Source organism: Hippoglossus stenolepis, chromosome 17 (assembly GCF_022539355.2).
Source record: "Hippoglossus stenolepis isolate QCI-W04-F060 chromosome 17, HSTE1.2, whole genome shotgun sequence".
Classification (NCBI taxonomy): Eukaryota; Metazoa; Chordata; class Actinopteri; order Pleuronectiformes; family Pleuronectidae; genus Hippoglossus; species Hippoglossus stenolepis.
The window spans coordinates 21,621,678-21,634,573 of NC_061499.1; the positions used below are offsets into that span (position 1 = coordinate 21,621,678).

Genomic DNA, 12,896 nt, shown 5'->3' on the forward strand with positions numbered 1-12,896 from the left:
GTGACTGATAACTACAAGCAGTGACATGCCAGACAAAGGGTATCGGTCTACACATCAGGCCTCACTCTCCCACCTCCTCACACTTGTACCTGGTATGATGAACACAATGTGCACAAAACATAATGCAATGCAGATCACTTGGCTGTTGTGAAATGGCGCCACACCTCCCTATTTGACATTTGTTACAATGAGAATAATGAGAGTGATAATGTTGTAATAATGTTATTTATTAATGATGATGATGATGATGATGATGATGATGATGATGATGATGATGATGATGATGATGATGATGATGATGATGATGATGATGATGATAAATAATAATAATATTGATAATAATAATTATTATTATAGCAGTCTAGACCTATAGCAGAATAACTAAGGGATGGTTCAGGACTCACCTGATCCAGCCTTAACAATAGGTTTTATCAAAAATGAACGTTTTAAGTTCAACCCTAAATGTTGAGATGGTGTCTTCCTCCCGAACCCAGAGTGGGAGCTGGTTCCACAGGAGAGGAGCCTGCTAGCTGAAGGCCCTACCTCCTGTTATGGAAGTCTTCTGGAAGCTGGTGAAAGGAGAACTCAGGCAGCAGCTGATGTCTTATGCAGAAGAGTTTAATTTAGACTTGATGCATCAAGGAGACCAGAAGGTGAAACAATATACAAACACTAACAGAGTAACATGAGCAATTGTCATGAAGATGTCTCCCACAGCATCTGCATATATCTCCCTCTACTTGCGTCACCCATTCTAACAGCACATCCATGAATGGCTAGAATTGCTGTCACTCTCTATGGTACATGTAGGTGTTTGCATCCTATTGGATAGTTAAGTCTAAAGTATGTAATCCTAAATCACATTGTGTCCTTATGTCTTGTTACTGATAAAATACGCAAAAGAGTTGAAGTTGGTGCCTCTCTGTCTGGTCCATCTGAGTTAGATATGAAAGTCCCTCAACGTAGACACTACAATGTACTGTTGGTTGGCCCTTTATCTATAACCTGACCTTGGGTACTGCTTAGAGAGAGATGGGAGTGTGTGTGTGTGGAATTAGACAGGCACTATTCTCCTTTACAGATATAATGTAATATACACTATATACATAATAATTAGTGGCATATAATATAATATGTGAGGATGGTCAAAAATTCCTCAACGCCTCCCATTCTACTCTTACAGACTCTAGGAACCACAAGTAAGCCTGTATGGAGGAAAGTGAACTATTGGGACAATACAGTGTTATGAGCTCTTTGATATATGAAGGGGCTGTTTCTAATAAATTAATTTTACCAATAAAAAAAAGTGGTGACATCACTGTCCTCATATATATCTGTCGTCAAATGTGTAGTTACAGGCATATTTCCTGCACTTATTTTCATGTGACAATCAGACGCCTCATGCCATATTCACACTATAACACATGGCTGACATAGATTCAATAAGTTATGTCAGTTAAGTTATTGTATTAGGAGGATATATCGTAACTGCAGGGAGGAGATAACAAAGCAGGTTTTCGTTCCACGTTATTTGTAGAGGAGTAAGTGAATCAAGTCAGAGGTGTATAACTGGGAGATGTACACCCACCATCATGCACTGCGGTCAATGTAATGTGGAGAGAGAGACGTGAAGGCACAGTACTTGGCTTCAGGGAGAACAGAGGGTTGGCAGGTTGTTTAGTCACAGGATCCAAAAGGGGGTGACCTACATTTATTTATCAGTGTTCTGATTGCACGCCATGACGCTACAGGCTCCCACACAGGAGATGGCGCTATAAGCCTTTGAAGTTGTTGCGAGATTTGCCAACAAAAAGAAGAAGAAGGTGACGTCACAGACCAGGAACAGCACTGTATCAGCGGCAGAAAGGAAAACAGTTCGCCTCTGTGTTCATCCGAAACAGACAATTCAGCAAGTATTACATTGTTTTTTTAATTAAGGTGTGCTGTCCATTGATTGTGTCTCTTAATAGATGATGATCGAGTGTGGCTGTTTCAGGAAAATCCGTTCATCACAAGCCACTGAAACAGAACAAGCTAACGTCAGTTAGCTACAAAGCTAACAGCTGTGCAGATCAGGTCTGCACTCCCTCCCGTGACTTTCTGTAGCTAAACCCAGTGGGATGACGGAAGATAATTCATGCGTGGACCAGACTTGTGTATACAAACCGTGTGAACAACACGTTCTCACGGGGTTTCAACAGATATCACTGGTCTGATGCGATCCTTGAGCTGAAATGATCCGACTTGTGTAGGCTAGCTTGTTAGCTAGCTAGCAGTTGTTACTCAGACTGAGTCACGGAAATGTATGTAGGTCGATCTCTAGGGTCAATAAAACAATGAAGTCATCATTATTGTGTAACCGTAAGCAGACTCTGTGATCCATAGCAAGAGTGAGTAAGCTAATCTGCTCCTATGTGAACAGCTAAGTGTGTTAACCCAACGTTAACTGAAAAACCCTGGGTCAGGATGTGAGTTTACACCAGGTGTTCTGATGCTCTTTGGTCACTTCTGGCCCCACACTGTCACTGCCATTGCTTTGCCTTTATAAAGTCCTCCAGCAGAGATGACAGTTGTAAAGTAACACATGTGAATGGTTTCTAATAACAATGTGTTTCTCCGTCTGCAGATAAAATTCAACTCCAAAGGCGAAGCTCATTTTAGCAGACATGTCTTACGGCAAAGCAGAGAGCTACCGCTCTGTCCCACAGGACTTCAACACCATCATACAGACATGCAGTTCCAACATCCAGAAGATCACACAGAACAGTAAGTGTCCCTTTGCTGAAGCGCTCACTCACTTACCAGCTCTGGTGATATGTTGGAGAAATCTGTGTCAGCCTGCTGTGCTGAACTTGTTAGTTTTTTAACCAATCATATTGGTTAATTGTGGTCAACTGTGTCTCTTATCTTCAAACAAGTGTTTAAAATAGGTGTTCATGAAGATCAGATTTGTTGATCATCAGTATCCATTTGATACCAGATAAGTCTGGGTAATAGAGGAAGTGTTCATCATACCTTTTTGTTAATTGTGTTAGATATTAGATTCAATACAGATGTTTTGTCAACACTTCAGTGATTTAAAATGCTTCCAAAGCCAATTTCTCAACCTTCAAATCTTTAAGAAGCCTCAAGTGCACTTTCTATAAGTATGGTACAGGCTTTACCAGACTTTGTGTGGAGGTTCACTCATTATTCATAAGAATATGGATGTGAACCAGACTGTACCTCAACCAGGTCACAAAGATGCCCATCACATTAATTAAAAAAAAAAGTCTGTTTGGTTTTAGAGTGGCACAGGAGTGCAGTATTTAGCACTGTGGCTTCACAGTGGTGGATCAAGAACCTTCCTGCGTAGTGGACTCTGCCTGCTCTCCTTTTGCCTGAGTGGGTTTCCCCTTGGTGTTTCAGCTTCTTCCTACAGTCCAAAGACATTGGGTTAATTGGTGACTCTAAATTGACTGTAAATGTGAGCAGATGTTAGTCTCCGTATGTCAGCTCTGTGATAGACTGGTGACCTGTCCAGGATATACAGGTCCCAGTCCTCCCCATTCCGCATGCCGAAGTGTCCTTGAGCAAGATACGGAACCCCAAATTGCCCTTTCACATAGATACAAGTACTACTCATAGATGCACTGTATGAATGTGTTTGTGTGAGTGGGTACTGTGAAGCGCTTTGAGTGGTCATCAAGACTGGAAAAGCGCTATATATTTATATAGCTGAGGTCTGTATTTACAGACCTCAGATCTTGATTGAGGTCTGTTTTTAACCAGACCACCGATTATTTAGATGTGAATAAAAAGGAACAGATCATCTTAATGAAAATAAAAATGTATATTTGGTTGAATAACCATTATTTGTAATTAGTGCATCAAAACTATCACTTATTGTTATCTTTATCATTTATGTAGTTTCTCTTTTACTGCTGCCTCGTTTACTTCATGTTTGTTTCAGGTGGTTTACTTCAATCTCCTCTTTAACAGGTGAAATGTTGGTCTGTGGGGAACAGGATCTGGTCATGGACTTGATCAGTCTTAAACCTTCCACTTCTCTCTGATGTGTCTTGTTGTGTTCAGGGTCAGGGTGCTACAGGATAAAATAAGGAAGATTCTTCTGTATACTGGGAGAGAAATTGTTTTGTTTCTGCAGATGTCGGAATTTATTCTGATGCTGCCAATAGACTTCAGTCATTAAAGATGATTGAACCTGTTCGAAAAGCAGCCATGACACCACCACAGAGCTTGTTCTTCTGGATTATGAGCAGATCCTTTTTACAGATGACTTTACAACAGGTCTTTTACACACGTTCACTAACTGACGATGGAGCATTAGGAGCAGTGAACACTGAACTCTACTTCAGGACATTCCAAATGGTTATAAAGTCTGTATACAGTGTTTCAGTCTCACAATGTCTCTGCTCTTCTCCCAGACATCTCTCTGTAAACTAAAACCAAGAGCACACACTCAGAGCTATTTCATGTTTGAACAAGGAATGTAAACGACTCAGTCAGTCACATGTTCCAATAGTTTTGGGTTCAAACAAAAGGTGCTTTGTCCTGAGTTGTTGACTAGCTGACATTCTAAACTCTTGTTTTCATATTCATCTTTTGATCTTACATCCAAAAGATCTACATACAGTCCCTTCAATAAGTATTGGAGCAGTGTGCTCTGTATTGAGAAAGGCCATAGGCCTCGAGGATTAATGGATTCAATTCTTGTGGTCAGAAGTTAAAGTGCAAGGCACTAATTCTTCAGTCTGACTATGTAGTTCACTATTACTGTCCCCTACGAATAAGCATGACCTGAGTGTGGCTCAGGACATAGAGTGGGTTGTCATTTAATCAGAAAGTCCTGGTTCTCTGGTTCTCTAGGAGTTGTACATGTATTCATAAGCAACTGGTCTTGCTTGAGTTTCTTGAAGACATGTCAAGAGGCTTCTTCGGTTTTTTTAATCAGTTGCCTTCATACAATTCCTGGATAACCACTATGACTTGGATTACTGAACATCTTCATAGACAGAGTCATAGGTTCAATCCCTGTCCACCAGTCCATATGTCAAAAGAGGTGCAACACACTGGACCCCAAATTGCCCCTGATGCTGTCAGTGTGTGACTTTTATTTATAAGGAAGCACGGTATGAAGAAGGAATGTGACATATGTTGTTAATACTAGAAAAGTGCTTTATTAATGAAGTCCATTTACTTGCAATCTTGGGACAGCGTGTACATTTGTTTTTTCATCACAAACACTGAGACTTATCACCAAGTTTTTTTCCCTTGACAGCTGCTCAGATCAAATCCATGGTGAACCAGGTGGGGACCAGACAGGACACCAGTGAACTCCAGGATCGTCTGTATGTATCAAATCATGGACTCCCTCTCTCTTTTTGACACACACACACACACACACACACACACACACACACACACACACACACACAGGGTCGCACACAGACATACTGTCCCCTTTGGATAGTCAATTTGTCCCAGTGGCCGTAAGATTACTGAGTCTCTGAGCGCACACGTCATTGTCATTACTATGCAGGCATTTCCCTGCTTCACACAACACGGGACGTAACGTGACGCGCACAGTCAGGACATCAGAGTTAAAGTGATGGAACGATACAGAGTCCTGATCCGACATCATCGATTAATAACTAAATACATGTGATTTTTAGTTAACGTGTGAGGAGGGACGGAGACGAGCACACACACACACACTCTCCTACCGACAGAAGTTTGACGACTGTCATAGACTTGTTGTTGTTGTTGAGGAATTTTGTACCATCCTCACACATTACTGTGTATAGCACTATATATTATGTATATTGTATATTACACATTATATCTACAAGAGAATAGTGCCTGTCTAATTCCACAGATACTCCCTTCTCTCTCTAAGCAGTACCCAAGGTCAGGTTATAGATAAAGGGCCAACCAACAGTACATTGTAGTGTCTACGTTGAGGGACTTTCATATCTAACTCAGATGGGCCAGACAGAGAGGCACCAACTTCAACTCTTTTACGTATTTTATCAGTAACAAGACGTAAGGACACAATGTGATTTAGGATTACATACTTTAGGCTTAACTATCCATTAGGATGCGAACACCTACATGTATCATAGAGAGTGACGGCAATTCTAGCCATTCATGGATGTGCTGTTAGAATGGGTGACGCAAGTAGAGGGAGATATATGCAGATGCTGTGGGAGACATCTTCATGACAATTGCTCATGTTACTCTGTTAGTGTTTGTATATTGTTCCACCTTCTGGTCTCCTTGATGCATCAAGTCTACATTAAACTCTTCTGCATAAGACATCAGCTGCTGCCTGGGTTCTCCTTCCACCAGCTTCCAGAAGACTTCCATAACAGTTATAGTCTGATTTATGAATTGAAAACCTTATTTAGTAAATTATGACACACTTGTAATGACAGTAACAGTCTATAATACTTTTTAAAGCACTTTCTAAATAAAAACGGAGTTCATGTTTGTCTGACTGATTTTATTAATTGATGAAAAAGCCGCCATGTGCAGTAATATAGAAAATTGTGGATGTGATACATTGAAATTGTGAATCGAATCGTTGACTGCTGAATCGTCATCGAATCGTGAGGCTAGTGAAGATGCACACCTCTATTGACTAGTAGGGTTTAAATCTAAAATGTATCTCCACAGGCAGCAGATACAACACTATACCAATCAATTGGCAAAAGAAACCAACAAGCACCTGAAAGACTTGGGATCAGTCCCTTTGCCCTTGTCACCCTCAGAGCAGGTAAGTGTCACTCTTCATTTGTCACTAGCATAAGGAGCAAAAAATATAAAGTGTTGGACTCAAGTTCTAAATTTTACTGTACAATCAGGCTTATATTAACAATAGATGAAAATCTTAACAAAACTGCAAATTCATAATTAAAATACAACCACACCAACCTCCACAACTCAGCCTTTGTAATGTAACAGCAGAGAAGTAGATGCCACTTAAACATGTGCTAAGAGCAAAGTCCCTGTGTGGTTCTGACTAACAGCCTGTAAACTGCAATCAAAGTCTGTCTTGACACATCAGCAGCCACACTTTAATACCTCAGCAATGTGCCTCTCGTTATGTTTTTTTCTAATACAGAGGCTTTCAAAAAACATTAAATACACATTGCACAATTTGTTTATTATAAAGAGATTAAATATACTAAGCTTCAAAAGGGAAGGAAGATGCACTCAGAGAAAAATCTACATGTAAAAGTGTAAACATAAATAAATTAAGTATATATTCCGTTTATGAGTAAGAGCCCAAGAACAGTTCGTCCTTTCTTTTTGTTGAATCGGTAGTTTTGATTCTGAAATGAATTGTGAGATTCCCACCTCTAACCTCTTGCATGTAATTCTGATGAATGCTCAGGTCCAACAACTGTCAAATGATGTAACCGTTGTGATTTAATTCTGTTATTCTGCCTGTCTCTTAAATCCCATTTACTGACAACCATCTTTTTTAATTTGTAGTTTGTTTTTTCGACAATTTTCAAAAACAAAATTTGTTTCATAGTTATATTTTTGTGAATCATGTACAAGTATTATTCCTGGTTTTACCTCTGGTGATCGTGTACCTAAAAAGTCTCTGTAAGAATTAGGGTTTGGTATCGTTTTGGTCTTTTCCGATAGTGGTGCTAAATTGCTACTTTTAAAATGGTTCCAATACTGAAACGGTACCAACATGTATTTATCATGGCTCCCCGCCGGCAACAGTCACTGGCTGAAGGCATTATGTTTTTGGGTTGTCCATTCATCCCATTCTTGTGAACGCAATATATCTCAAGAATGCCTCGAGGGAATTTCTTCAAATCAGGCACAATTATTCACTTGGACTCACGGATTAACTGATTACAATTTTGGTGGTAAAGATCCAAGGTCACGGTGGCCTCACAAAACTTTTTTTTGGTCTCTTAAACATAAGGGAATTTCTCCACATTTTGACCAGTTGTCACTTGGACGCAAAGATGACCTGAACGTTTTCAGTGGACAAAGGTCACAGTAATCTCATATGAATCTGAAATTTGGTTTATGTAGACTGAATAATACAAATAAAACTAAACCTCACTACAATATTTTAACACTAAATAACAGTTTCAGTGTGTAATACATTAATATACTCCAGCTCCAAACATGTCATCAATTGTCCTCCCCACTGCTAGAGTCAGGGCTGCCACATCCCATGTGCTGCCAGGTGTCTCATTAAGTTTGTTGTGGTTCACATTTCTTCTCTCGGTTTATTGGTGGATTGCAAACAACAAGGTGCACACCGCCACCAACCCTACAAGCTGTTGTCCGGGGGTTCAGTAATTACCGGCCGTGTAGGAAGCTGTGCCAAATTGGTACCAGATTTCAGTAGCCAGCCCTTTAGTGGTTACAAGAGACTAAGGTCTCTTTATCACTGGAAAAAATACAAATAGTTCAGCATTTTTTATTAATTCAGCTTCTCAAACATCTTTGAGATCGTCCATGTCTTTCCAACTGGTCTCATACTGTATGTGTCCCTCTACTCTGTGATGCCCAGAGGCAGCAAAAGATCCAGAGGGACCGGCTGATGAATGATTTCTCAGCTGCTCTCAACAACTTCCAAGCAATCCAGCGGCGTGCAGCAGAGAGGGAAAAGGAGTCGGTAGCCAGAGCGAGGGCTGGATCCCGTCTGTCAGTAAGTAGGAGTCAGTGGTGGTTTCATACCACAGGAGGGCAGATGAAGAATTCCCCTAACTGCATTCATGACAGGAGTGAAGAAACATCCGATTCTAGTGACCCATGTCTTGATCTGTGTTTTACTCAATGGACTTTGACATTAATGGCTTTTCTTTTCTCTCTCAGGCTGAGGACAGTTCTCGAGATGAAAAACTGGTATCTTTCGATAAGTAAGTAACTTGACATTCAGTCAGAGTTTCATTGTCAGGCAGTTTGGGGGATATGGAACTTTGCTAGGTGATTCACTGAAGCCCAAGTTGTTTAGATTGAACTAGAATAGCACCTAGAAGAGTCCTTACCTCCACCGTTTCATGGTAATCTTTCCAGTAGTTTACTGCTGACTAACAGACAAACAAACAAACGCTGATGAAAACAACCTCTTGGGTGGAGATAATATATTAAGAATTTCCATCTCCAAACAGAGAAACCTAGCATCTCTCAGTGTATCTAGACTGTGGTGACCGCCATTTTCTTATTTGTTCTGCCACAATTTCATATGGAACAAAACAAATCCACACTTCTCACAACAACAACGCTATTTGGCATTGCAGTTCTGTCTCTCACGTGAGAACATGTCCATCACTCTTTAGTCTGTGTTCCTGTCACTCTGAATCTGTTGTGGGTGACAGACCTTTGACCATAGATAACTGCCATAGATTAAATTAATTCTAATCTCTTCAGAAAAATGTATTGCATTACTTTGCAGTTAGTATTGGCTGGTGGCTGCTCCCTCCTGCTGGGCTAAACTGAAATACAATACAATTCTTGACTTAGTTTCTGTGATGTGGTTTATTGTAAATGTGGCATGGAAAATTCATGTCAAATAATAAATGAATCTGTTAATCAACTTGGCTATTAAAGACAAGAAATGAAATCATTGTGCTTAAAACAAATGTTTTTCACTGCAAACATGATTCATACTTGCGCAGAAGAAAACAAGACTGAAAACAATGTACAACAGTAAGAACGATCAGCTTTAGTTTTTGGACAAAATGTTTGTGTCTTTCCTGTTTGTAATAAGCCAAGAGGACTGGGGTCAGATGACTACCCAGGCAGAGGAGGCGGCGATCACAGAGGAGGATCTGGAGCTCATCAAGGAGAGAGAAACCAACATCAGACAGCTGGAGGTCTGTTTGCCTAGCATTTCTAATATTGATCAGGACACAGTGGAACACAATCATGTCTACAGGCTTATTTTAAAATCCACTGTCATGCCGTCGGACCACATACAACTGCCTCAACTGATTTGAGCTTTTTGTCTGTTTCAGTCTGACATCATGGATGTAAACCAGATCTTCAAGGACTTGGCAGTGATGATCCATGATCAGGGAGAAATGATAGGTGAGTAGCGCTGTGGTTGATGCTATCTGTGGATCGCGAAGTTCAAAATGTAATTTTATGCTACAGACTAAAATATCTAATTTAACGCAAGTATTCTAACCCTTGGTTATGACAATCGTAGTGGTGCGCTGATGCATTCTACTCCTTCAATCATTCTTGAGATGCTTCTACAACTTGACTGGAGTTTATCTGTTCTTTACTGAATTTCTTCCAGTTGATGGCGTATGTCTGAGTAAATTCCAAACCAGGACTTTCCATAGACCTCTGACACAGGATTTTGTCAGGACACAGGCCACCATACAATAACATCTGTAGCAATGAAATCTGTAACAGTGCCCAGGAGCAGGGCAGGGCTCCATTAGTTCTCTTCCTGCATCTGGTCATCATAACGTGCCATAACGTGTTATTGGGAACTAGATGCCCTGTGCAGACTAATAGCCAAGAACCCAGTTGTGCTGAAAGAGACCCCATGGTCAGATGCCTGTTAGAAAAATATGAAATAATTCTGAGTGGAAACATTCTCCTGAGTGCTCAGAATCCTGGCAGAAGGACTACATTTCAGACAGTGACATGAAGCATCCTGCCAAGAAGACACGGGAGTGGTTCCAGAAAATGTCTATAAAGTCCAGTGGTCCAGCCAGACTCTGGACCTGAACCCAGTAGAGCATCTCTGAAAATGTCTGTGCACATCCAACCTGAGCTTGAATTATTCTGCCAAGATGAATGGGAGGAACTTAACCGAGAAAACGTTATGCTCTCACTGCTGCTATAGGTGAAGGGTCTGAGTACTTGGCATATTTCAGTTTGTAACTTGTAAACCACTGAGGAGTATTGAATATAGATGAGACAAATATACTGGATCAATTTTCTAATGAGACTGAAACAAAATGGGGAAAAAAGAGTCAGAAATATTTCTGTATTAATTGTATACAACAATATGACCATATACAGAGAGTATAGTGTATGTGTGTGTGTGTGTAGTTAATTATACAGAACTTTCACAGTTTTGAGCATGCTCAGACCTCAGAGTTCAAATTGAATGTAGTTTCTCCTCTAGTCTAAGGAAACTAAAACAACATTTTATGGTCTTGATCGTTGTTCAAACAAACCAACAGTGACTGTTGGGAGGAGACAGGATGTGAAGAACGGACCACCCGTATAAAGTTTACATATAAAACTGCTTCACCATATTTTAGCCTTAGCTTTTTACAGATTTTCCGAACTTTACTGTAACTAGAGCCGTTGTGTCATGACCTGCGCAGGCACTCCGGAGAATAGGGTCCGGACTTTCTCCGCAGTTTGCTGTACACACATGCACGATGCAGCACGAGATTCTCCACTCACAACAGCAACAAATATTCTGCACGATTCAGATGAGGGTGGTGCAGCAGGCAGAATGTGATGTATTAAATCTGCTGCAGAGATCACTTATTTTATTTACCACTTTGACTATTGCATTGGCTCTTACCACCACAAACTCCCTTTACTTCTTTGTCTGTGTCTTCTGTGTGTATGCCACCATTTCCTTGTTTTTTTTTCCCCGTTGGAAACGTCATCAAAACCCTCCATTTGTGCTTGGTGAATGCTGTGGAGGATCTCCTGCTGTGTTCTCACATCAGCTCCGGCTGACTTTGTACCAGGGGGCCAGGCAGAGAAAGTCTGCAGAAACTCCAGAGGCTCTCATTCGGACATTTGCATTCTCGCATACCTCCTCAGGAGTTCAGTGCATGTCTGAAAGCAGCTTTAATTAGCTTTCAGCTCACCTTTCTCTATGTCCTGCCCTGCAGATAGCATCGAGGCAAACGTGGAAAATGCTGAAGTTCACGTAGAACGAGGAACAGAGCAGCTCCAGAGAGCCAGTTACTACCAGGTGAGTGTGCAGCAGCTGTCAGTCCTGAGTGCTGTCAGTCAGTGAGGTCCCTGCCACTAACCCTCCAGTCTGTGCTTCTTTATCACAGCAAAAGTCCCGGAAGAAGATGTGCATCCTTGCAATGGTTGGTTCCATCGTACTTGTCATACTTGGCATTATCATCTGGCAAACTGCGAAGTGAGTCGACCGCACAACTTGTGTGACACTTCTATATTTAACTGTGCCCCCTCTCACCTGCAAATACCTGCTTGGAATGATGAAAAGAGGCTGATCAGTATGTGAAGTTCAGTAGAGTAAATTTCTGCAGTGGGCTGGTCATTGAGGAAAAACATACTGTCGTCACCCGATCAAGCCTGTTTCTGTAACATAGCTGAACAAAATTGAAACCGAGAAGATGAGGTGGTGTAGGGGAGCGATTTAAGACCTGATATTCCTTCATTTGCGTCATTCATTTCTTATTTACTGCACTAACACTAGCTGTCACTGTATATCTGTATGTCACTGTATATAAAAATGTTATTTGGAATTTCAGACATCGGCATAATAACAATAAAAAATGCAGCTTGTCAAAGTAAAACCCATGGTTTTAAGGGTTGTAAATGATTATTTGTCACCTGTTGTTGTGCTACCTGCCGATGTAGAGTATGTGCAGGGTCACAGGCTCTGCTATGACTCTTGGCCTTCACACTAACATTACATGGGACTATTATGACACTGGTGGAGAAGGCATATGTGATTGTACTATACATGTTGTAAAATGAAAACTTAAACTGATAACCAATATAAATTAACCCCTGGTCTGTAAATATCACAGAGTGCTGCATTATATTCTGCTAAAAACCTTCTGGGTGATAATGACAGTGTTTAAAAAATGAAAGTCTTCAAACAAAACATATTTAAATGAATTTCTATGACTCCTGGTATTATGCATAATAAATGTTTTAAACTCTTTTAA

General features: G+C 40.6%; 1 protein-coding gene across 2 annotated transcripts; it reads left to right on the forward strand.

Moving 5' to 3' along the window:
* Positions 1 to 1,781: 1,781 nt before the first annotated feature.
* stx12 (syntaxin 12) lies at positions 1,782 to 12,896 on the forward strand. 2 transcript variants are annotated; one of them, XM_035183419.2, is made up of 10 exons: positions 1,782 to 1,913; positions 2,627 to 2,766; positions 5,282 to 5,351; positions 6,679 to 6,778; positions 8,552 to 8,689; positions 8,857 to 8,900; positions 9,752 to 9,857; positions 9,999 to 10,071; positions 11,859 to 11,941; positions 12,030 to 12,896. In XM_035183419.2, exons 2-10 carry the CDS (start codon positions 2,667 to 2,669, stop codon positions 12,120 to 12,122), a joined length of 807 nt encoding a protein of 268 aa, XP_035039310.1. In that variant the 5' UTR covers positions 1,782 to 1,913; positions 2,627 to 2,666; the 3' UTR covers positions 12,123 to 12,896. The 2 variants fall into 2 exon arrangements, with proteins under 2 accessions (XP_035039310.1, XP_035039311.1); XM_035183420.2 differs by having other exon boundaries at positions 1,794 to 1,909.